The 26,929-nt window shown below is 39.7% G+C and overlaps 1 protein-coding gene across 1 annotated transcript; it reads left to right on the top strand.

Annotated features, from left to right (window-relative positions):
- Positions 1-417: 417 nt before the first annotated feature.
- Positions 418-24,973, top strand: GLP2R (glucagon like peptide 2 receptor; the record flags this gene model as incomplete). The annotated part of the gene is made up of 13 exons (XM_080629592.1): positions 418-522; positions 7,194-7,287; positions 9,540-9,644; positions 11,537-11,658; positions 13,489-13,595; positions 13,837-13,993; positions 14,954-15,113; positions 16,165-16,225; positions 17,416-17,485; positions 19,570-19,658; positions 21,164-21,302; positions 24,312-24,353; positions 24,635-24,973. The coding sequence occupies 13 exons, from the start codon at positions 418-420 to the stop codon at positions 24,971-24,973; spliced, it is 1,590 nt and encodes a 529-aa protein (XP_080485718.1).
- Positions 24,974-26,929: the final 1,956 nt, after the last annotated feature.

Genomic DNA, 26,929 nt, shown 5'->3' on the forward strand with positions numbered 1-26,929 from the left:
ATTTCAATGGTTTCATGAGGTGTGTATAAATATATATGTGTATTTATGGAGCTGGATTGCATTCTTGCAAAACCCCTGGCAAAATTCCCATGGAGTTTCAGGGGAACAGGATCAGCCCTTTAATGTTTTAATAGTTTTCTGACTTCTTATTGGCTAAAGGACAAGCTACAGTAAGCAGACTTTCTGTGGGGTTTAGAGTAAATTTTCTCTGCCTTTAATCAGAAAAAACAAAACTCAGTTGGAGCCGAGCAAGCCTCAGACACTGCAGTAACTTCCTCTCTTATTTGTGAGAAGATTCATGAAACAGTTATACTCATAAAAGAAGATATTTTGACTTCTTTTTTTCCATGGGACAGGGTGATATAATTGATCGATAGTAGACTGAAATAGCAGCATATTGGGGACGAATTTATCAGAATGGGTATGGTGACACTTTTTGGTCTCTGTTCCAGCATGGGACTCTGGTCCAGCATATCTCCTGCACCTGCCAGTTCTGTCATGATATTGTTTCTAGTGAAACAGGTAAGCTAATTCACGGATTAATAATGGACTGTATGAAAATGGATTCCTATCACATAACATTTTAACCTTCACAAACAGCATGTTCGTTTCAAAAGTAGTTCTGGCAGCAATTTATATGTATTAAAAATTAATCACGAGAAGTGTTAATTGAGAAGCGATAGAGTTTTGTATTAGAATTCACTCGAGGTCATTTATTCCAATTTTCTTCTATTAATACTCATTCATACAGGGAATAAATTGTGTTTACGTCTATTTATACAATCTCTTTTCCTAGCACTATTGATCAGTACTGAATTATACTTATTTTCCCATTTTCTTACCAAATATTAACACTCTTGTGAATAACGTTTATTTTTTACTGGTTTTTCTCTGTTCTGAAAACAACTTTGCTTTGTTTCTGTCATTGTCTTTTATCTGGTGTTATTGGTTTCATTCTGCACCTCAGCTTCTTACAAAAGGCTAGGAAATCTGTATGCAGTTTCTATTTTTATTCTTGTAGAGATCTATTGAACTATTCATTTCTCTTTTTTCTAAATCTGTTAAAAAAATCTGAAAGCTTACTTCTTTGTCTATAATGTATTATGATTTGGAAGAGTTTTAGGTATTTAATGACAAAATATCTTTATCTAATTCACTTTAAGGGAATTTTCATGTATGCTTTTAATTATTATTATTTAATAATATCAGCCATGGTATTCAATAAATTTAAGAAATAATTACCAAGGTGTATTACATTTCAATTCATCTGAATAAAATTCCTACATAGATTTAGGGTACAGCAATAAGGTATTTCTACTCACTTGTCCTCCCTTTAGCTGGATTACTAAGGAAATGGTTTTGCATGTGTACATGCTGTAAAGACTGTAATTGTGTTCCTATTTTTTTATGAAGAAAAATTTACCAGGAGACACATCTTCTGGGTGTTTTTAACATAAAATGTTCCTAATGCTTTTGTGTAATTCAGATCTGGACCTTCTCTTGCTTTAATGAATGTAGAGCTGAAACAACTCTCCGGTTTGCGAGACACCTTAAATTGGTAGGACATCTCTACCAAAACACTGGTTCCATCAATGCTAACGGAAAATCTCCCAATTACTTCTGTGAAGTCAAAACTTCACAAGACTGTAAATCACAGTCAATTACTTTGTCTTAGGGATTACTGTAACTTGTTTGTTCTGTTGCTTTCTATTGTATTTAATGAGATAGAAAAATTTAAAGAAACACCTTAAATCACCATATCCAGATTTTCCAACAAAAATCTATATAGATGTGAAAAGTGTCAATCAGAATAAACCAGGATCACAGCTGAAATAATACGTAAATAATTAAATTCTTATTTCTAGTTTATACCTAAATAAATTCATTTTTTTTCCTGTCCGTGACAGCATAGTCTGAATAAACAGAAACAATTTCACTATCAACTTAGTATAAGAAATTTAAAAGGTAAAATCCTGATTATGGTGCAGTCAGTCATGAAAAAAATAAATTTAAACCAGTCTGTTTGCAACCTTGGAGGTCTATTATTATAATCCATTTCCTACTTGCGAGCTTCAGGCTGTGTTTTCTGCTGCATCTAACATAAACAGTGGTGTCATCTTGGTGTAATCTGTGGGCTCTGAGCAGACCAAATGAATTGAAAGACCCTTCCAGAGAAGCTGGATTACATTTCAGGATAGGTGAACTCCTGTGTGAGCAGTGTGCCAGGCAGTTCATCTGCTACCAGTGAAACTTCAGATAGCTTGAAGTGAGGAAATGTCCAGGTCACAGGCTTTCTGAGCTTCTGCCTTGGACACTGGAGTTTAATAGCTTCTGAATCAGGAGGCCTGTTCAAACGCTTGTGGATGAACGGGTGAAACGTAAAACTGAGATCAAAAGCCATGCTGAGCTACATGTTGCTGCTGCTTAAGATCATGGTAAATCCATCTGAAGACTTGTATTTCTACTGCTAAGCATGCATTGTATCTAAATTTTTACAGCACTGAGTAGCCCAAAACTTGGATCATAATAAAACCTCACTGGGATCTGTAATCACGGACTCATGTGAGATGCAGAGAGCAATTTACCTGTTCTTCCCAGAACATACCCACAGAACAGGGCCTTCTCCCACATGTAGCCAAAGCAGGAAAAGCCCCCATGAACTCAGCAGTGATTTCTGTGCTCCTCATACTGGCCTACACTGCAAACCCTCCTCTTTCTGGGACAACTCGCACCCCTCTCTGAAGAATAATAGCAACATAGGTGTAAGATACAGAGGCAAGCCTGTCTCTTTGATTATATCCTTTTCACTTAGTTAAACAGACATAATGGCATCAAGGTTTCCAACTTTCTTATTTCCTCTTCCCTCTTAAGGCTACTGCTTTATTCCCAGCTCACACAGTTTGCCTTCTCACTGGGCAGTGAACGGTGTTCTAGTGCACTTAATGCAGAAAAGCCTTAACAGAAAACACTGACATCTGCTGTCTGGAGCACCTGCAGTAATCCTTTTCAAGCCAAGAGGGGTAAGAAAGCTCCTCTTCCTCATTCCAAGACACTGCTTATTCTATATATATGTCCTTAAAGATTTTCTCCAGAGATCACTCTGTGCTGAACAGTCACATACAAACAGCAAGCTTGTCTCTTTTTAGCTAATTCTGGTGATTCCTGTGTAAGTAGCTGATGATCAGTTCAGAAGTTGCTGACATTCAAGTCATCATGGTTTGCTGTTGGATACGTATATCATTTCTTTGATATAAATCTATGGGGATTTCTTAGTTATTTAGTTTAACGATCTGGACCACTCTAGCATTTTGGTTACAGCTTGCAAATTTATCACCATCTCTTTCAAGGTACGATCATCAGAATTGGTCATACTATTGAGCCAGGGCTGCACTGGGGACAAATACTACTCAATACAGGAGTACTGTCCTGTAATCCTTTTCAAGGTCCTCCGTTGTATGTCCAGCTCCAGAAACGATGAGTCTCCTGTCCTGCAACACTGCCTGCAGGTGGCTTGTGTAACTTCATTTCTACAAGTAAACAGAAGTTCTCCTGAATTTATATACATCCTCCACCTGCAGCTTCTAGGAATAACATGCTGCATTAGGTCTATCACAGTGCATGCTCTGCAGAGAGGTTCATGTTTCCCTGTGATTTAAATGGCCCTGGTCATAGTTTGCTCCCCTGTTAATTTCCAATCATCTGCCATTTGTTAATAATAGAAATCATTTTATATGCTCTTCTTCCTATATTTCAAATTAACTTTGAAGGTCAGCTGACAGCTCTTAATGATTTCGTCAGATGCAGCTCTGATTTTATATAACTTGACTTGATTTTTCATCAGCAAGTCTTAAAGCAGCTCACAGGTATTTACATCATTAGTGACTGGGCACTGGCTAACTGCAGCTTTGCAGAAACCAGCAATTACCTAAGAAAGGGATGTGAAACTGTCATTTTTACCTGAACTGCTCCTTACTCTTGTTGAGCTTCATCATGACTGTGTGTCAACCTTGCCTCCAGGAATGGAACGAAACAAGCAGGTAGCTGCTGGGAGGCTTTCCTTGTATTTCTGTGGCTGTTTAACGCATTTGTTTATTAAATACTGAAGTGTTATCCCTTAAATCAAGCAGTCGTTCTAAAATGCGTCATCTCCAATGTCTTTGCCTCTTCAGATGAGGTTCATTGACCCAGGAGTGTCTGAAGAGTCTTCCCTAGCTCCCAGCTCTTTGAGGCCTACATGAGGGAAATGTCAAGGCACTTTTTATTTTGGAAACATGCATTCCTTTCTCATGGCTGCTGTAAATATTCTCTCCTTATCTTGCAAGCCCATCAGAGGAAGAATAATTATAGTCTTTCTAGCCCCTGGAATTTGAAGTAGGGTGTCTGGAAATGAGCTGAGAGACTAAAAGCAGAGTATTGGGCAGGCAACATTCTACATAGCAAAAACATGCATGAAATGGTGGCCTCATGTATCAGCTAATAGCGTTCTCTGTGCTTGTTTTAAAAGGAAGTATGATTTTATTTATTTTTCCAACAAACACATGTTCAAAGAAAAAGATACAGGTAAAGTTCACAGCCATGACACTGTCCTGGTTATTTATCTCAGCCCTTAGCATATCACAAAGCTCAGGCAAGCTCAGAACAACCACATATGTGAAAGGTAATTTCCAAAAAGGGTCTAGTCCGCTTTTCCCTGGAGAGCTAAAAAGCATCCTTTGGTATAAGGATTGTTGCTTTTTAGAAATCTTATTTTTAGTCTGCTCTACAGAATGTGGTCATTACACTTAGTAACATTTTCAATGAGTAGTGAATTTTTCATGGTTGGTGACTTACAGTCACAGTGTTCTTTGACTACTTGCCTGCCTCTCAAAGCTCTGATTTCAGACCAGCTGGCATATTACACAGAGTCTGCTTAGACCAATGTTCTTTTCCCTGGATAAATAATGATCAAGTCATCACGATGACATTGAACTTCAAGCAGCAGCTACCATCATCCTTTCTCTACTGCTTTGCTCCTAGTTGGGCATTTCTTCAACAGCCCAAATCTAACATGTCACCAAGCAATTTTGCATTTAACTCTTCTATTTTAAGCCATTCCTTTCCTAAGATGTAATTATTAGCTATGGCCCTCTTACAGGCCTCTGCAGCCAGAGTGTTGTGTGATAAAGATGTGTCAGAAAGAGGGATGTTTCCTGAGAGCAAGTTAAAATATGAGAGTCCTCTTGGGACAATTGCAACCCTCACACAGATAAGGTGTATGCCACAGATGTCCATCACATTGTAAACACATCAGTCACTATATATAAAATCATTATTAAAATGTCTATAGCTGGGACTTTTTTTAACAGTAGAGTAGATTCAGGATGTATTAGGAGTCATTTTATCAGTGGAGATTTATACTGGAGACATATTTAATTCTCTCTCCTGTGCTAGCAACTGTTGATCTACATCCGTGATCCCACTCCTTCAATGCTAATAACATCTAGGTCTCTTTCCTTTCTGCTTCTCTGTTACCAGTGCAAATGGAATGACTCAAAGTGAGTATTTCAAAGCAGGGCTCCTAAGCCTTTTTTCTCATTCTCTTTTTCACACCAGTAACAATCCCCTCAACCTCTGTGTTTCTGCAGCCATAGTGCCATCCATATCTTATAAATGCAGCAACCCTCACCCATATTACCTGCTAGAATTTGTCCATCAGAGCAAGTGCCCATTTAGACACCAACACACTTTGTTGGCTTCATTTGTGTTCTCAGCCTGTCTTCACCTGGAAAAGATGACAGTGGGTGACAGGACCAGTAGGACTCTGTGGAGTTAGAGTGGATTGTTCTTGCTCATAGAAGCACCTAAATGTGTTTGGGGACAGAAGCTTCCAGAACACAGCAGAGGGTGAGCAGTTAAAGAGAAAGAGCCAGAGCAAGAAGCCAGGAGCTCGCAGTGTAGGAGCAGCCAAGAGGAGCAGTCAGGTGTTGTAATTACAAGGTTGATTTCCAGACACCAGAGGGACTCCACAGAATCTGCTGTCATTAAACTGAATCCAAAGCTGAACTTGTCTTCAAGGCTGTGCTAGTAAAAGGGAAATCTCTCTTGAAGCACTTTCATTTCTATTTTCTCTAAGCAGATCACATCAACGCCATTGTTCCTGATCACATTGTCTCTAGAAATTTAGTTTTCAAAATGTAAATGAGTTCTTGATCTCTTCTGGGTTGTCAACGTAACAGCAAGGCCTAAGCAAAATCAGCTTTGAAAATATCTAAACAGCAACAACAAAAAATAGAAAACAAACGTACCTACAAAAGCTCAGGACATAAAAATCCATTTGTGTGAGATGCTTTATATGGAGACAGTTTTGGCATGGGTAAAAAAAAAAAGTACTCCATTTCATTTTGTGAGAAAACTTGAGGGCAAAACCCCTTCTTCCCTATGGACACACGAGGACAGCAAAACTGTTCCTTGTCCAGGCAAAAAAGGCAACATAATTGGTGCAGATGGGCAAGTGAAACTAAGACTTACAATTGTGTAAGAAGAAAAAAATGCCAATGGCACAGTTGCAGCTGCTGGAGAAAGAAATGGTATTTGAAGTGCTGGGCAGGATACAGAATGCACCAGACAAAAGGTGTCAGTAGCTAAAGAGTATTCCTTATGCACTACTCCCTTACTCATTTTTTTCCTGTGATATTGAACCAGGAGTGCTTGATGATCTTAAAAATACCCCCAAAATAAACAGCCCTCAAAATTGTCATTGGGTTCTAAATTAATCTAGCAGAAACATGAATACATGAGACCTACTGGCTGACCTTGGCATAAACTGACAGTAAAAAGCCTGGAAAGACTGTCAAATCTGGGAAGATACACATGTATCTTCTGCAGTGGAGGACTGAAACGCCCATGGTTTTGATGCACCCTCACAGGTCCTAGCAATCAAATATATTTACAAGGGATTTTACACAAGTTGAATAGATTTCTGTGGTAATACTAGCACCATGGCAAAGTATTTGTCACTCAGGCAAAGACAGCAGCTGAAGAAATTTCACTAATAGCTTCCTGGAGAAGGAAGGGATCTGTCGTTACATCCCTGCTTGCCTGCCATTCCTCTGTTCCCCTCTCATCTCCTCTTTAATTTCTTATAATGGAAAGAACCATTAAAAGACCGCAGGGTTATGATTGATTTTCCTCACATTCAGTATTTTCACTCACAGGCAAAAGCATCTCTGCTGGAAAAAACCACTACTGGATGGAATAAATATAAACAAGAATGCTTGCAAATGCTGCAGGAATCGACTGTAGATACTGGTAAGGAAACAAACAGCACAAAAAAGCACCATGTTCAGTAGCATTGGTTAATACGCAGATCTTCCTTTACCTGCTTTGCAGAAGTGTGCGTCTGTAAGTTCTAAATGTAGAACAATCAGCTGTAATGACAGATGCAAATATGCAACCACGAAGTTAATGGCTCTCTTGGTCCTGAAACTTAGAATCATAGAATAGAATCATGTATTAGAATTATACATATTAGGTTCTTATATATAAAAGCAGATCATATACAGAAATGAACCACTGAACTGCTGGTGCTGAGCCTCCACTGTGGTGAGGCATTGAGTGCCTGGTCAAGAGGTAGCTGCCACTTATAATCAGTAAGAGCCATTCACTTCGGATTAAGGAGTCCACTTTTCACTTCCCTTTTCAGCCTGAAGGAAGTCAAACCCATGTTCCTGGAAATTATGCTAACCACAGGAGAACAGACCATCCAGAGAAGAGAAGACATCGTCCATTTCTATACTCTAGAAACTGAGCCATGGCAGACAAGAACCAAAAACACACGAGGCAAGACAGAGTCTGGTTTCTGCCCAGTCAAGGCAGCTGTGGAGCTGGTCTCTTCTCACAGGACCACTGATGCATTTTGTAATACAGTCATTAGATTAATCAGCTGAGACACAGAGACCAGGTTGCCCCATGTTCACCTGGCACTTGCATCCATTAACTTAAAGCCCATTATTTTTATTCCTGCCTCCACGGCTTTTGGATTCTTGGCTGAAGAGGGCAATGTCTTCTCCTGAAATGTGGCGGAGGGAAGAACTGAGTCCACAGATTTGGCCAAGTGCTCTGAGTTTTATGCTGTTTGGCAAAAAGGGATCTTCTGATCTGTGATTATTTCGTTCTTAAGAATATAAACTCTTCTTACCATCTTCAAGAAAGGATGGCTCAGTTGGAGTAGCTGGAGAAGTTCAATTAGCTGGGAACAAGGTGACTGCAGTCACCAAGGAAAGGTTTAAGAGTAAAACTGTCCTCTATGTTCCTAATGACTATGGGCAGGTCTCTGCTCCCGTGTGCAAGTGATGCACTCATGGTCATCTTGCTTGGTGGCTCTCTCACCTAATTAACTGCACAGGGAGACTCCAGGATGATTTGTGAGCTCTGACACCGTCTAGTATGAGGCAGGGGGGTTGGAACTGGATGATCTTAAGGTCCTTTCCAACCCAAACTATTCTCTGAGTCTATGACTCACTTTGCTAATGGCAGTTGCACCAGTGTGCAACTTTCTTGGCCAGAACGTACGGCCTAAGATCAATGTGTGTATTTTTCATCACTCAAAATGCATTTAAAAGTTGGAAATCAGCCCAAAGCATTGGCCTAGGAATTTAAAACTGCTGAAGAAAACCAAAAGCAAAAAAAGAGAGAGGTTTTCAAGCATAATTTCAAGCAGAAATTATGTATCATCTTATGTTTTAAAGTTCCTTAAACTTTCCCGAAAATACTGAAATCCCTCACTTTCAAAGGTTTTTGAAAAGCAAAATGAAAGACACACGCTGTGAGTTAACAAAACTCTTTCCAGTGATCCCATTCAAGAACAGGCTTTCTCTTCTTTCAACTGAATTAAGAGTTGCTGAAAACGAGACACTGGAACAGCGTGAAAGAAAATTTTTCTAGGGTAAGAAAATTTCCTTCATTGCTGAGGCGCTGGCACAGGGTGCCCAGAGAAGCTGTGGCTGCCCCATCCCTGGCAGTGTTCAAGGCCAGGTTGGACACAGGGGCTTGGAGCAAGCTGCTCCAGTGGAAGGTGTCCCTGCCCATGGCAGGGGTTGGAACTGGATGAGCTTGAAGGTCCCTTCAACCCAAACCAGTCTGGGATTTTACGATTCTAAGATGCTGGCAGTAGCCTGAGCTGAGAATCAGTATCACAGGGCTCATGGAAGGTGAAATATCTTCCATTTACCAGCAAAAAGTCTGTGACATGTACAAAGCACAGCTGGAAGTTGTCTGTTATATTTGGACAAGAGGCCTCAGGATGACTTTGAGCAATACCCTTATCTCATAACGAAGCATGTAAAAGATGCTGCTCTCCTGTAGATCCAGGGAAGAAGGGCAGCAGCCATTTCTGCACTGTGCACTGAGCATTGCACAGTGAACGCACAAAGCGTATCTGCTATACCTTGTAAATACCCTGGAGGAGCTTGCAGGTTACCTAGAACAGTATGCAATGGTTATAATGACGGTCCGTTGTCTGAACAACTTCATGTAAAACCTCTATTTGCTTCTCTCCCCAGGAATATATTGTAATGGGACATTTGATCAATTTGTCTGCTGGCCTTACTCACCCCCAGGAAACGTCTCTGTTCCTTGTCCTTCGTATTTGCCGTGGCTGGAAAATGGTAACGTGAAAGGGGTAACTTCTCTTCGAGTTTATGCCAGGAATCCAGCTGAAGGACAGACGGTGCTTGTGTCTCTTGTTCCAGTGTCCTTTGAGGTGTCCAAGGGCTTTCTTGTCTCGCTTCTTTTCCACCTCTTGTCTGATCTGAGGCACAAAATTGTTGTTGATGTTTAATTGTGTACTCTTTTTCCTCCATCTCTGCTTGTTACAGCTCCATATTGTGTGCTCTAAAGCAACATTTCCAAGATCATGGAACAGTACTGCCAGGCCTTTAGTGGCGGTAACAGCCTGGGGGTTCAGCTTTTTAGATTTAGCTGCTGGGGTTCCCACTGACCCCAAACATGAAACTCTCTCCCAGAAAACTGGAATACCCAAAGCTGCAGCCCAAGCAGTCAGCCCTGCAGGAGAACAAAGCTGCACCACCAGGGAATGATGTGGTGATAAAACAAGCTTTCCAAGCAGCCTTTTCCTGGGGGGAGCGGAGCAGGAAGGCTCTCAGGAAGGGAAAACAAGCAACATCTGTGGGAGCAAAACTGTCTACAATCAAACAACGTTCCCTTTATTATAAAGAAATGAAGGAACATTCTTTACCTCTGCAGCCAAGCATTTCTGAAGCCTGCTAAAGCCTTTCTGTGGTTTTCTTAACTGCATTTCTGATATCACTTGGAAGGATAACTTGTGTCTGTGTTCTTTAGTTTATGGGAGACTACTACAGGCTGCTTATCTTAGCTTTTTCCAGCCTTGTCCAAGCATGATTGGTTCTGTAGCATCATAATTTGTCCTCATTTTTGCTGCCAAATAGAAAGAGACCCGGCTTCTACCTAACCTCCCAAGCAGCTGCTCCTGCCAAACATTTAGAACAAATTGAGCTCTTCATAATAAAATGAAAGCAGCTTCCTTACCTCCATGTAACAGAGACTCTTTGCTTCTCTTTTCTGGCTACATTTCTACAAAAGGAACATGTAAGACATTGCACCAAGTTAAAGCTTATAATTGTGTTCACAATGGAGAACACAACTGGGCTGCTGTGATACCACATCATCTAGCATTATCATCCATACTATAGCACCTTAGGAGAAGAGGCATTAGAGACAGCCCAGCTGTCTGTCCTAAAGGTCTTGAGGGACTGCGGTCCCCATTTCTATTGCTAGTCTCATTTTTAGTCTCCACACAGAACTCCTGCTCTATCACAGCAAACTGTACATCCAAAGCAACTCCTTCAGGTCCAGTTACCCCGAGCCAAACAAAACATTTTAGCTGCTACTGCAACCTTGATGAAAAAGGTGAAATGAAAAAGCCCAGCTCTGATGAGAAACAAAAGGCAGATGTTGAGGAAACATCAAACCATCAACCAGGGTCCCCACCCCATCCTTCTGAGGGTATGGGCAAGTTCTTAATTAGTCTAAATGAGTGCAATGCAGTGAAAACCAAGAAAGCTTCACACCACCTGCTGATCAGGCCACAAAGCACATCGATAAAACACCAGGCACAAGTGTCTTAGAGAAAGAAAAATCATTCCCTCATCAAACCATAGTTTTCCTCCTACAATTTGGACTGCACAGCTCAGGCAATGTGCTACCCACACCTGATGGAACTTAGGAGCGTAATGAGGGAATCAAGTGAGATACAGGCTTTTCTTCTGGATGCAGTAACTATGTGCTTTTTATAAATAGCAGGTCTGTTGTGGGAACTTGTTTCTGCTAGATTATGCTCCCACTTTGTCCTATGTAAATACAGAAAAATGTATTGCAAAGACTAAAGAAAAGTGGGTTTTATTCTTTTTTTGGGTAGGGTGATGCTTATTGCTGTGGTGTAAGAGAGAAATCTTTAAGAAGTGTGTGAAAGTGAAGTCTTAATTTTGACCTTTCAGGCTAAACCTCTGTTTACTTTCAGGAAGTGTAGGAAATGCATACAGAGTCTGCTTGGATGGAGGCACTTGGCAAACAAAGGAAAACTCCACAGACATTTGGCGTGATAGCTCAGAATGTTCTGAGGAAAATCATTTCAAAACCCACGTAAGTATGTTTTATTTGATGGTTTAATACTTCAATCTTCTCAATCCCTTCTTGATTAACTGATAAAACGTTTCTACTGAATACCTGCAAAAGATGCTCAGATTGCATTTAGATAACCAAATGGAAACCTGTTATTTTATTTAGAAGAAGTGGAGGAGGAAAGATTAAGGAGGGGGATTTCTGCTTTAGATTCCACAATTCATTTTCTCTTGAGAGATCAGCATCCAAATGTGCTGGATTTCTCCTAATAAAACTAGGAAAGGTGCTACTTGACAAGCAAATAACTTAAACTCAAAACATCACAGCATCAGCCCCACATTGCTGTGGTTTGCAAAGGCCAGACAACTTCATTCCCTGCAGCTTCCAAAGTACTTCATTGGGTGAACACTATTGCCATTTATCACTTTATTAAGTAACATTAAGTACTTTGCTAAATGCTGTTCAGGATCTTTGTGTACTACTAAGGTTTTACTAAACTCTTTATATAGTGAGTACATGATCTTCCAGGCTTGCAGTTTATTTATACAAGTCCGATAAATATTCCTAAGTACTGAGAGTTTTCCATGGTTTGTTGACCATTCTGGATCATGAATTTGTGGGTAGGAGACTCATTAATTCATCTTGTGTGGCAGCAGACAATTAAGCTGAAAGCTTTAACCAGCTTTCCTGCCATCACTACATGTGGTCTTGTACCTGTTTGTTATATTTAGGGGAAAGCCCCAGGATCTCAGAGATAACTTGGAGCTGGCGTCTGCACGCATGGGAGGAACTGTCTTGACTTCATTTGCTTTGGTGTTGCAGAACTGTCACAGCCAAGATGATAACTCATGCTTTTTATTAGGTTGATGCCTGTTTGAATGATTTCATGGAGCAGTGACTAATGGCTGTGCTATGGGAATCTCCTGCACCCACACTGCTCTCCCTGGGTGCTTTCACTCTCTTAGAGTTTGTACCAGTAGATACAGCTCACTGTTGCTATGCAGGTAGCACTTGTAGCATCAGGTAGTACTTGATTACAGACAGCTACTGGCAGGAAGACAGAGCTAAAAATCCCTGGCACCGAGCAGTGAGACAATTCACAAAGAAAACAGCAAAATCAATGAGGAAAAGACAAGGGTTCCGAGAAGATCTTTGCAGGCCAGATATGGATTAAGAAAGTCACATATCCTGTATCTCTACATCCCCTCTGCAGAGCTTTTCTTGACCTAGAAAAGCAATATGAAGAGATAAGAGGTAGACATAAGCAGCTAAATGGAAAAACTTAGCAAGAAGAAATGGTAAATAAAGCCAAGTGGAAAGTAAGTGCCCCCCTTTCTCCTTGCCGTTCTTAATTTGTCATTCAAAGCTGTTCTGGACAACTCTTAATTTAACAATTAAGATTCGTTTTTTTCTTTGAACTCATGACAGAAGCCAGGCTATTTCAATGACTCTAGACAGAGCTGCCTCTCAAAATCATACAACTGCTCTGTAAGTGTGCCCCTAGGTTACACACTTGTGTGTAAAAGTTGAAGTGAGTTGATCTCTGCAACTATTGAACCATCGGGATCCATTTAGCGCATGTAATCACGGCAATGATTAGCTGTGATCAGAGGATGAGTGGTGTTTGTGCAGGAGCAATCTGGAAGGGAGACCATGAGCGCCTTAGCATTTAAAAGGAAACTAAGGCTGCCAGCAAGTGCCTCTGTCATGCAGTGATTTTACAAGGCGGTGCAGGCAGCAGAAACCTGTGCTGGCTACCTTGCAACACAAAGAAGTTGAACTCAGGTTGCTGAGCTGTGCTCATGCTCTGCTCACCTGCCTGCATAACACATTTTTCTCCTTTGCTTCTAGGAAGAAGAACATAAATTACTTACCACATTACAGCTATTGTACACTATAGGATATTATTTTTCCCTCATCTCACTTGTATTGGCTCTCCTTATACTTTCTTTACTCAGGTTAGTACAAATTTACCTGCATTTTAAAAGTACAGACCCCAGTATGCACATCCTTTTTTTCATGTAATTGAATTTATTGCGTAACTGCCTATGGAAATAACTTGTATTTTCCTAATAAGCATTATAAAAGCAGCTCTTAAGCAAAATCGATTGATGGCAACAATATGAATACAACTGTACTTCTTTATTTCTACAACTTAAATAATTTCAGAGGATTCATACTTCATCTTTTCTCCCACAGAAAACTCCACTGCACAAGAAACTACATCCATATGAATTTATTTGCATCTTTTATCTTACGTGCCATGGCAGTTCTTATAAAAGACACTGTATACTACAATATTTACTCCAAAAGACCAAACGATGAAACTGGATGGATATTATACCTCAGTCCAGAGGTAATTTGGTAGTTTGTTGCTAATAGTAAATGTGCACTGCTAGTGGCCATAACAGTTAGTTTTGGACGCTTGCTATATGGCAGCAAGCTTTGAATGGTGAAATTTCCCTGATGCAACTTAAGGTAATCAAGAAAAAAAATCTGATTTGTTAAATTGTAATAGATTGATTTTTATATGAATCCTTGTATAGTAATAACAAGTTAATAGTTATTTATTTGTTATTAATATTAATAGTTAGAAGCACACAATTAAGCAAAACTACTTACGCCAGTATTTTATAGGAAGAAATCTATACTTTTCTTTGGCACATATAATATTTATTCACATATAGTATTTATTCACTTTTGGTATGCATAGCACAAAGCAGGGTGCACAAAGCAATGCACACAAATCTTGCTTTTAAGACAGTGTTATCAAACAATGTATTTGCTGTGGAAGAGCACTGAGAGACAAAAATAGTTTGAAGGCTTTTCTGGGCTAGGAAAACGTTCTAATTTCTTACACTTATTTACAGAATGGAATAACAGCATCTCTCATTTGCACTATGATTTATCTTAAAGAAGGATAAGTCATAATTGTGTGATATTGTATTAATATGGTTTGCTCATGTCAAGAGGAAATTACCTGCAAGATGTTAATGGAGGCTATTAATTTAATAGCTCATTAGTATAAATTCTGATATAAAGATCATGTCAAAGAACACATCCCCCAGCCTACCTGGCAACTCTCTCCTACTTGTCATCTCTACTCAAATTCTCTGATAATGTAGAAAGAAGCCTTTAAACTGTTGCACTCCAGCCTCCCCCAAGCACCAAGGATAGTCTTGAGATACATGACCAAACCACAGTTGTAGCACAGCCACTGATATCTTTAAAGTGGTTGCTAAAGTAACAAAAGAAACCCAGGAGTTGTCAGAGCTTTTATATATTAACAATGATTCCTGCTCTCTCATTTCCACAGATTGTAATAATTTGCAGGACTGCCCAGTTTTTCATGCATTACTTTGTTGGGGCAAATTATTTTTGGCTATTAGTAGAAGGAATTTATCTGCACACGTTATTGATAACCGTAGTACTCTCTGAAAGGCGACTGCTACAGACCTACATCGTGATAGGGTGGGGTAAGTACATGACAATTCCCAAGTTCTTGTTTCTGTGGTACTGTTTTGAGTCAGTGGCAGATAATTTGTAATGAAGAAAGAACTTAATTTCTCTGTTCCCTCTTGCATTCCTCTTTAAAGATCCCTTCTGCTATATTAATATGCCTGTACTAGCATACAAGCTGCTGACACACCAAGACCACTGTCTTTCACCCTGGTTAGTGTTATCTCATTGATTTCTCTTCTCACCTCTCTATATCCACTTGTTGCTTAGATCACCAGCTTGTTGGAATAGAGACCAATCATTTGATTCCTTGTTCAAACTGCAGCACGACAAGTCTGTTAAGAAACTTGCTCACTACTGCGAAAGTATAAATAATGATCATCTCCCTGCTGGTCCCCTTCCAGGCAAGCACCTGCCTTTCATAGCTTTCATGCCTTGTGCTTGTGATAGAAGCTTGTGCCTGTGTATTTATAGACTGGAATAGTGCAGTAATCTTTTATTTCTTGGGGAGGCTCAGTCTGCAGTCTTATGATCTCCTGGGAGGGGGAGAGGGGGCAGCAATAGGGACCATGGATTATCTTTATGGGGTCCAGGAAAGGTAAGCCAGGGTAACAAGCCTTTGTTAGTTCTTTTCATTAACTCGAGAGACTTTCATGCCTCCACTGAAAACTTAAACTGAAAACCTTAAAAGGTTCAACAAATAAAAATGTTAACACTTGGTGCCTTAGGTAAGGCCTCGAGTGCAAATTGTTTGGGATTCTCAGGGTCAGGAATTTAGATTTGGACAGGCCAGCAGTGTATGTGTAGATATATGTATATTATATGTACATACATTTCAGCCTGAAAATACAAGATTCAACAAGACACTGAAATCTCTTCTTTTTTTTTTTTTTTTTTTTTTTTTTTTTTAATCTACAAATGGGGAAAGCCAGGATCAGGTTAATTTTTGTATGGTTCTAAGTAGAAGAGTGAAAGCAGATGTCTTTGCACACATAGTACTGTAACATACCTGTGTTTTGTATGAACCATTCTGAAAGCTTGGCTGTAACTGACTCCTTTCCTTTTCAGTTGTTCCTATCCTGTTTGTGGGCCCTTGGGGAATAAGCAGGTCAAAACTGGAGAACACAGGGTAGGTTACTAAATAAAATGTGCCTTAGAATGTTGGCTTTCTCTTGGCTTCATTTTTCTGGAAGCCCCTGACAGTAATTGATACAAGAATGGACTAGTAGATTATGTAAGATTATACAGCACCTCTTAATAGTTGTTACACTTTCTAGGTTAACTTTAGTATTTTATATAAAAATACTTCTTATGCATAAATCAGCAAGTAGAATGAACACTCACTGTACCTGAAATGAAAGCTGTGGCATCCAATGTTCATCCACTTACATGAAGGAAATTGTCAGCACAAATGTAACCTTCATGGAGAGCATCCTGTTGGTAAGAAAAGAAGACCAATGCTTTCCTTGGAGACCATCCACACTTTGAGATTAGTTAGTATTCATTCCCATTGGAAATAAAAAATTGTTATGGAGGATAATGTCAAAACCTGGTATTTACTAAAAACTGATATGTGTTCAGTATGAATGAATAATAGGAAATGAATAATGAATAATAATGGAGTAACTTGCACTAGTAAGCATCATTTTTCCAGTCTTCTGGTCTTCGATGACACTGTTAATGGCATCACAAAAACTTTAGGGTTTATGTATGATTTCTTTTGTCCCCCTTTTTTTATTAGTGGTTCTTAGTGAATTGTGTTTTGGGACATCAATACAGTTATTAAGCAACGTCAAGAACCAAATCACGATCACAGTCTCATAGAGTTGGATGCTATATAAACTATAAATGACAAACCAAGATCCTACAGAGTTTCAGGTTAATTAGCAAGAAGGAACGTGTGCATATGACAAAGAGGTTAGAACAGGAGGGAAGAAGACAGCCTCAGGGAAACTATGCATATTTTTTTAGCAGGTCAAGAACCATGACCATAATTCATAGTCTACCTGCTTCCAATTTTAGATAGATAAATTTCAGTAGGATGAATTCCAGTATGAAAGTTTGCTGCCACGTACAGTTCTCGTGTGGATTCATAGCCTGTAAGTTTGCCAGATAGCTCTGAAGTTTGCAGCCTAGGGAAACCTCTCTCAGCATCCTGGTGGGAAGACCTTCAGAATAAATTCGATTACAGTTGTTGGTGAAACTTCCCAGTTTTATGTCATTTCTCCTGGATGCCACCTGCAAAAGCAGAACTTTGTTAACTTCCTTTTAAAGCATATACTTAGGCTATCTAAGCTTTCTATGGAAATTATTTTTCAGCTGCTGGGGCACAAATGAACACATGGGAATCTGGTGGATTATCCGAGGACCAATGCTGTTTTCCATTGCAGTAAGAATTATTTATTCTGCTTCTAATATCATGCTTAAGTGTGGTTGTCCTTTGTGACCCTTTCTCCAAGTATAATCCAATTCCTGGATTAGGAAAGATGAGACAGAAAAAATGCAGTAAATGAATTACTGTGGGCGGATGAGCTTAGCTTCCTTTCTGTCTATCTGCAAACAAAAAAGATTTCAGTGTCAGCCTCTCAGAACACTGTTTATCTGTGCAGTGGATTCTGCACAGCTCCATCTATATCAAAGATAGAGCCTTTTGCTGCTTTTATTTTTTCCCTTCTCACATTTTTATCCTTATTTTTTCCAGTGAGGTTACTTAGGAGAATCATATCATGTGGTCAGCATCTCTAGAAAGCTCCAAATTCTCTATAGAGGTTGATCTGGCGGTAACAGGGATGCGGCGGTAACAGGGATGCAGAGAAGTAGCAATAGACTCCCAATGGCTGATGCTTATGGGGAGAAAGCATTCACCTAATGAAAAGAAATGAAGCATTTCAAGAGTGTGAGACGAGGTTTTTCTCTTAAACAAATGCAAAAAAAAAAAAAAAAAAAAGTACATCTGAAATGTGGGGATAACAAAGAGGTGGAAATAGCATGATCAAAGCAATGCATGAGGACGTGATTATGAACACAATTTTGATAGGTGGGACTATGCTGCGTGTCCAGAGTACCTTATATTCTCGTGCAGCTGGTTGGTTTTGCCCCTTCGTTTTTCATTGTAATTAGTGTCATTTTTGCCCCTGAATAGTTTGGAACAAGAAAGATAGCGTTTCCTACTACAGACCAATACACAGACATATTGAGGTGGACATAAAGTGGCAGAAAGGATCAATTTTTGTTCAAATATCCCTCTAATTGAAGTTGGCAAAAAGAGAGGTCACCTTAGATTTATATATTAATAATAGATAGACATACACATGTTATTCCTTTTAATGTAATTTTAAATCCCTGCTCTTTCCTATTACATTTTGGGATCTGCTTTGGTACTATTTCAGAGTCAGATAGCCCCAGCAGTTAAATTTATTCTGAGCATGTAGCCTTTGATCGTCACTTCCCAGCAATGTGCATAGAGGAGCAGGCTCAGCTTCTTCTTGGGATGACTTTCTTAAACCTAACTGCCTGTCTGTTGTGTATTGGCTGTGATAGAGTTAATTTTCGTCTCCTCCCTGGAGAGGGAGGTGGTGATGGTGAGCTAGTGGCTGGATGGAGCTTAGTTGCCAGCAAACCGAACTTCAAAACCAGTTGGACTTAGGACTACTCTGGTGAGGAGCTTTCTTGTCTAACACAGCTTGAGTAAGTGCTCCCTAAAGCAAGGACCAGAACACAGAATCCCACTTCTACCTTCTCTTTTATTCTCTGTTATGCTGAGAACCATATTTCTTGCTGCATAGCAATCCCATTGCAGTAGCTGAGAGCACAACCAGAGCTGTTTTGGGCATTCTCCTGAGAAGGATTGGTTGAAATTGACCCCTGGAAGTCTCCAACCCAACTACTCACTCTGAGCAGGATGACTGGTAACAACAGATTAGGGCAGCCACAGGTTTGTCTAGCCAGCTTCTGAGATGTCCCAGGAATGGAGATTCCTGCACCTCCCTGGTCAGGCTGTGCCAGGGCTATCCTGACTTCCTAGATCAAAGCACGTTTCTGATTTCTGACCTGGACCTACCAAGAAGGATGTGGCTACTGGCCCTTGTTTTATGGTCTGTAACTTTTATGGGGGAAGTAAAAAGCTGCCTGACATTACAATCACAACTGCATACTGGTCAGTCAGTGACAGGTTTTACATGTGTTTAATATCAGTTTCACATCCTTTACTGTAAGGGTGGTGAGGCACCGGAATGGGTTGCCCAGGGAAGTGGTGAATGCTCCATGCCTGGCAGTGTTCAAGGCCAGGTTGGACAGAGCCTTGGGTGACATGGTCTAATGTGAGGTGTCCCTGCCCATGGCAGGGGGGGCTGGAACTGGATGATCTTAAGGTCCTTTCCAACCCAAAGTATTCTCTGATTCTATTTATTTCACAGCTGTATGAGTAGCGCCATAGCATTTATTGTAAGTAACCAATATGTCTTTTCTTTAAAGGTCAACTTTGGCATCTTCTTAAAAATTCTCAGGATGCTAATTTCCAAGCTAAAAGCTCAGCAAATGAGCTTTCATGACTACAAATACAGGTATGTAATGAATAACAAAAAAGTCCTAGCCCCCTTTTTAATCTCTCACAATATCAGGAGGTTGCCTTTTGCCCTGGCAGATCAGACATTTACTTACCACCACGAGGCGCAACAGAGATTCAGAGTGTGGTATAGGAAAGCCATCTGGAGAAACATTTTCTTATCTGAGAGGTAATGGCAGGTCTGTGACTGTGTTCTGGGTATTAAGGGTGTTTTTTCGAGGACTTTGCAATGCAGTAAAATGTTTGCTCTCAGGTATCCTCATTGTACACCCATGGCCTCTACCGCTGTGACACATTTCTTTCCTTGAGTGTGTGACTAAACATCCTCAAAGAGAAAAAGGTGTAGAAGATTAAGTGACATTAGCATTTCTCCTCTAGCTTTTCTGACAGACACCGACTCAAGAATGTTCCTGTTCTTCTTGTAAACCCAAATGAGAATATTACCCTTAGTCTGCACTCCTGTCGGCCCTGGTATGAGCTCTCTGGCTAGAGTCTCAATGGTACATCATGTCTTATGAAAAGTCCTGGAGTTGGCCTTTGCATAAAGGGCAGCTTTTTGGCCTCCCTACTTTTTGGGACCAACCAAGACAGGCTGCTCTGCAAGGAGCTGAGGGTGCAGTGAAAGCTGCACTTAAAAATGGAAACCTGAGGATTTGGTAACTGCTTTCTACATCCCAGTTCTTTCCAGTACTGAGTATCTTGAATCAAAGCATCGTGGACCTCTATCTATTACTACAGTCCTGACTTGCTATTTTATTGTCTAACAGGAGTATGCAGGGGGATAGAAATTCCACTTCTAACTTCCTATTAAATCCCTAACAAGAAATATATTTCCATTTCCCTGAAACATTCACGGTTGAAAAGATCTTAGATATATTCTGCAGATTGCTGTGATGATTGTCCCAGACAGCAGCATTTAACATATTTCGTGTTCCATTCTCTTTTCTACTGCTTACCGTTTTGCTGTATTTTCTAAGATTCAAGCTGTTGCTCACCATGCAAGTCTCTTTCGGGACTCACTTTTTCGCTGTCTTCTTTCATCCATGCAAACACGTTCTCAGACTTCTTTACAGAAGATGGTCTTCCATAAAAAATCATTGTGCTTTTTAAAAATAGACAACTGCTGAAAGTACCACAGAAACCTTCTATGCAGCTACACAGAGCCTCAGCAGTGGCAGGAAGGCCTCAGAACCCTGTTAACAGATTGCTCACATATAGCTATGTAAATATTTTTTGGTTACCGAGCAATGTAAGCTTGATGATCGTGGCCTTTCTGTTCGATTTAAAGTTTCTAACTTTTCAACTTAAGCCCAAAGCCAAGATTCGTTTCTGTACAGACTGCTCCAAAATTCATCTCTGGGAACTTGTCCTCAAAATCACAAAATTGCTGATATTTGAGGAAGTATTTCTGGAATCATTTATTTGTAGCTGAATATTTGATTTTTTTTTTTTCTGAACCGAAGATATTGAAACCCCACTCTAATCAAACATCTTCTTTTTAAGATTGGCAAGATCTACACTTGTGCTGATTCCACTATTGGGAATCCATGAATTTGTATTTACTTTCATCACTGACGAGCAGGTGGAAGGACTTTCAAGACATATAAGACTTTTCATTCAGCTGACAATGAGCTCATTTCATGTAAGTACCATTTTGCAAGTATTGGTTTTAGGGGTCATAGATCCACATATATACGTGGCCCACCTATAGATACCACAGATACACTGCATTCTTATTTAATATTATATTCCAAAGTCTAGTTGTCTCTAAATACACTATTACAGTGACAAGATAAAAAGAAATTCCAAAACTGCATTCAAAATATGGTAGTGTTATCCTAAAAGTGGATTTGTTACCTGGTGTGCAATAAACCAATTGCCACACATTCAGCAGAGATGCTGCATTTGATTCAGGTGGGTGCTTGGTGCCTTCCCACAGACCATGCACACGCGATGAGGGCTTCTTCGGTACATTCATACACAAAAGTTACAGGGTAGTACACTCTCTGTTACAATGATTGGTCAGGAATTGACATCTAATTAGATGTTAGATTAGGTGGTGTTAGAGTACATGTTCCTCAGATAGACATATCCTTACTTGGAGAGGCTGCAGTGACTCGATGTTATTTTAAGAATCATTGTAAGTGAAAATGTAATTTACTGGCTTGTACAAAGCTGACACAGAAGTGAGCTTGCCCATCCCTGCTAGAAAACACAAACTTCATTCCTTCTGGAGGAACATGCACGTGCTCAGCTACACAGCACACTTCAGAAGCAAAACTTCTCTTCAAACTACCCAAAGATCTTCGACAATGTTTATTGCAGATTCTCTTTTTTAGCTGCAGCCTTATTTGCGAAGGGATTAGCTAAAAAGCACATAAAGTGTACACATTACAGTTGTTTAGTCTGTAAATCTGCTCAGTAGTTTTAAAAAGCAGTTAAACTGTTTTGTTAAAGAAAAACAATTACCCCTGGGAGCTCAGCTGGAGGCTTTAACTCCAGTGTTTTCAAACAGCACAAAATTAAATCCTCAATAGGAGTTCTGCTGCAGATACGCTGCTGCTTCTCTATAGAAAGTGGAGCAATTGAAACATCATTGCTCACTTGGTGCATGCAGGGAAGAAATACTGGTCTCTGGTGGATAAAGGCCGGTTATTTAATGAGTAATTTATCATGTTGCTATTGTCCATAGAGCTGAAGAACAATTAATTCTGAGGCTTACACATGCACCCATCCTTTCCCATTGGTTATTATGCTAATGAACATTTCTGAATTCTTTGGTGGTTCTTTTTCCATTACACTGTGGTCATTTTAAAAATAGAAGTGATGGCACATGGGCAAGATTCCCAAGTATGAAGTTCCGTGTATGGCATTAAATAAATCAGGATATAAAACTAGCATCAAACATCAGCTGAATTTTCCACCTTCTGGTATGATTTTACAGTGCTTCTGCCCATCACTGCATGTTCTGATCTAGCAGCAGCAGTGAACTAAATTCATACAGGTATTTACAGACTTGGATTGAATGCAGCTCTTCCACAAAGTCCTCTCCTAATCTGCTGAGTCTCTACATTTCTGGCAGTTGGTATCATCGGGCTTAGTAGTCAGAAGGCTGAACAGCACCATGTAGTTTAGATGCTATTTTCTGCTTGTGGTGCTTGTAGGGCCAAACACAGAGTTGATACTCAGAACATGAAAACCCCCCACCCAATTAGAGACATTTTCATGGACTTTCTACCCCAAGAAGAGAACTATCTCCAGGTGCAGAAGCAGTTCTGGATAAAAACCTATTTTTTAAGCTATTAAATTTGTATTTATCCATCAGAACATCTCTCCATGGTTTCAGTCTTCTATAATTCTATTCTAAAATGTATCCCTATAGTAAAATATCTATTGTAAACTCTAATGACCACAGGATTTTGAGTTTGGTGGTGGGTTTTTTTCTGGTTTTCTTCTTGTTTTATTTCTGTGAAGTAATTCAGATGGAAAGGATTACTTAAAAGTCACATTGATAAATAACATGTCAAAATTGCCTACATCTTGCTAACCATAACCCAGGTGAAACATGAAATATAGTAAAAATACATGAAAGAAGCAATTCTGATTGCCATTTCTCCTGCTCCCATTTCCACTGCTGTGGCAGACAAACTTTTCTTTTTCATACTTACTGCATGAAGGAATTAATGGCTCCAAACCTTTTAGGATAGCTAGAAAATTAACAGTATGCTCCAAATGCTATTGGTTAATGCTAGCTATAATAAAAGATATTATATATATGAGGTTCTTTTTAAGTTTTTTTGTCTGAGAAAAACACTTCTGGAAAAGCAGGAGTGTGAAAGCCATTGAATAATGTCAGTTGTATCAGATGTGGTTACTACACCTTTTACTTGCTATGTGAACATTGCCTGGGGACTGATAGTCAACAGTACTTACAAAGGAAGTGCATTTCCTGAAGCAATCTGCATATCTATGCCAGGCTGTTGGGCTGAGATGCATGGAAGCTGTTGTGATCTGAGATCAAATACAGACCGAGGAGGAAAATGGGAAGAGTAATTTTGGAATTAATTTAAAACAAGTTTAATCTCTAGGATTTAATGTTTTTTAACGGTGTTTATTTAAATTGATTTCAAAGGAAAGATGGCAACACAGAATAGCCGTAACACTTAAGACAGCTTGAGCCTTAAACAAGCACTAATCACTTAATATGTTACTCAGTTTGAAAAACCACCCAAGTGAGATCCCTCTCAGTAGTCTCATCTGTAAATTCCAACATGCATAGGGTTTATATAAGGCCCCAAGCTGCATTTTCTTGTTTAACCATGTTTATAAATAGCAGAAGTCATGGTATAACAGCATAGTTTGAAAAAAAATATGATGTGGTGGCAAAATGAAGATAATACGGAAGATCAAACTTTATAATGTCTGTTCTTCAGCATCTGCACCAAACGTGCCCTACATTTGCTAAGGCACCATATGAAAGCAAGTTAATGGGTACTTCAGTAGTAAGTAAATACAGGGGACTAGTTTCCTTTCTGAAAATTAAGAAACACCGTTTATACTTATGCTTTAATGTTAATGCCATCTTTAAACTAAAGCTTTCGGTGATTCCAGTACACTCTAACTTTTTCCTCTTGCTGTCTTTCTCTTCCAGGGTTTCTTTGTAGCAGTTTTATATTGCTTTGCTAATGGAGAGGTAAGAGAATGCAACGAGTTTTCAGCTGTTTAGTGAAGTATATTAATGACACCAAGAAGGATGAACCCACTGCCTAGCTCTGCTTATTAAAGAGCATGAGTGTATTCTTTTGAACTCGTATAACTGCTTTGGACAAAGGTAACAGCATGGTACTCTGGGAGGTTTAGGATTCAAATGCCCCTTCTACAGTTCCTCTCATTTTACAACTAGCATTTGGGTTAGTGGGCTGCAGGGTGGTCACAAGACATCACAGCGGACAAGCTGTTTTCTTCTCCCCCCAGGTGAAAGCAGAGCTCCAGAAGCAGTGGTCCCGCTTCCTGCTGGCAGATCCCTTTGGATGTAAACTCTGCTTCCTTGGGGAAAACATCAAATACCTCAGGAAATGTTCACAGAAACGAAAGAAACAGCACCTGAGTAGCAAATACCACTTGTGCCTGGAGGCAAGCGAGCCCTGGGGCATGCAGCTCCAGCAGGTATTAGTGAAGCAGAGGATAGATCTCAGCCCAGAGCCGGGCTCTGCTCTCCCATCTTGTCCTCGGGCAAGCATGTCAGACAGCAGCGAAGGAGAAGTCACCACTGGAGAGACAACTGAGGAAGTCTTTGAAGAAAGTGAGATTTAGAAAGCTGTCCACCAGTACAGCACCTTCCACCAGCCACGGCATTTTGAAGATGTTCTCTCATCCCCAGACTGCACACACCTTTGGGATGTGCAATGCAAGGAGGAAGCAGTTAATGCCACAACTATCCCAGTTTTCTTAATCTGAGAAAAATGTTGTTCTGGATGTTACTAAGCTATGTGGCTGGGGTAGAAGAGGTTTAATGGATCAAAAAATGCTTTGAATTGACTGGTCTGGAAGATAACTCATGCTGAAAGAAATGTACACTGTGGAGCAGGATGAACTATGGAAATGAGTAGACTCCGGACACACGCATTGGCTCCTGGTAGCTTGACTGCCATTTTACTCACATGATAGAGAAGTTGTTTGGTTTTATCTTTCCTAAGTGTAAATGTCATATGTAAATATGTCATAAATAGATATATGTGTGTCGAAGACTCTTTTCTCTGCAGCCTGAAATCCTCCATCTCAAAAAAACAGTTTCAGGTCAATCCAGACAAATGTTGTCTAAGCAAAATGAAAAGATTTATACATACATATTAAAAAAAAAAAAAAAAAAGTTGGGAAGGAAGCAACCTTTTTCTTACCTTTTTGAGCATCTTCACTTAAATTTTAGTGGTGGAAATGTCATTATGAAATGAAAAGCCAAAACGTTTTCTTTCAAAAGTCCCCAAATGAAGTGTTTTGATACAGTTTTTGTTTGCTTATTTTTTTCTCTATCTTGATTTTTTTTGACACAAGCCACACATCTGGATGCAGCTTCAGGTTTGCCCTATTGTGTGGCCCAAATGATAAAATAGATCAGTGGTAAGTGCTGCTTCCACCTTCCTCCCAAGGGATCTGAAATGGATAATGACATGGGATTTTGACAGCACCAAAATAATATTGTGAAATCATTCTTCCAGTGTTTAACAAAACCAGGATGAAAACTGTCACATACAGCTCACTCAGAGACCTACAATGTTCAACTAAGTTTGTTAATATTCCATGATCCAGTTTCCAAAATCTCAAAACCAAGCTAATAGGCATACTGAAAGTTAAACAGGAAAAGGCAACAGAAAGATGAGTGGGTACAAGAATCATAGAATCAACAAAGTTGGAAAAGACCTTTAACTTCATAAAGTCCAATCTTTACCCCAGGACTGCCAAGTCTACCATAACCCCATGTCACTAAGGGTAGTCATGTCAATCTACAACATAAAGATCTCCCCCAGGCACATATATGTATCACTATCCAGCCTTGCAGCTGGTTACCCAGCACAGGTTGTGAATTTTTCCTGTGCTTCACTGGCAAGCTTTACTCTATTTTAACCTAAATGCCTGCAAATACAATAAGTCATATCCTGGGCAACTGGCTCTAGGTAGCCCGGCTTTAGCAGGACCAGGTGATCTTCGGAGGTCCCTTCCAACCTCGAGCAGTCTCTGATTCTGTGAAAACACTCTGTGTCAAATAAATAACACTTAGGGCTAATCCTGGGCTCTATTCATGCAGCTTCTCTCCATCAGGTGCATCTGGCTTTACCCAACTACTACATCTCCCCATGGGGTGGCTTTGTCCTTAGACCCCTGGCTGCCAATTTCACAAGTACAAATGGCACTTAGGTTGCTTATAGCTTCAATATGTTGTTTCAGCAGACTAAGTTTATGCAGCTTATATAATCTACCAATGCTCTGAAAAACTATATATCAGTCTACAAATGTTTAGACATGCAAACTTTGAGTAATCATATGCTGTTTTCTTGCAAAGAACAGATAAATTAATTGACTAGCACTAGGTCAAGAACACATTTGACATTTCTGGTACTTTTCAAGAAGTATTTCTTCTACAGTTCTAGCAGTGTTAAACTCAACATATTTAATCAATACCAGGTTCTATGTTTCAGTAAAATATTAACAAAATGTAAATATCTGATCCATTTTAATATACATCTGCAGCTTTAAAATGCTTTTTACCAGAAT

The sequence above is a fragment of the Psittacula echo genome (assembly GCF_963264785.1).
Source record: "Psittacula echo genome assembly, chromosome: 14".
Classification (NCBI taxonomy): Eukaryota; Metazoa; Chordata; class Aves; order Psittaciformes; family Psittacidae; genus Psittacula; species Psittacula echo.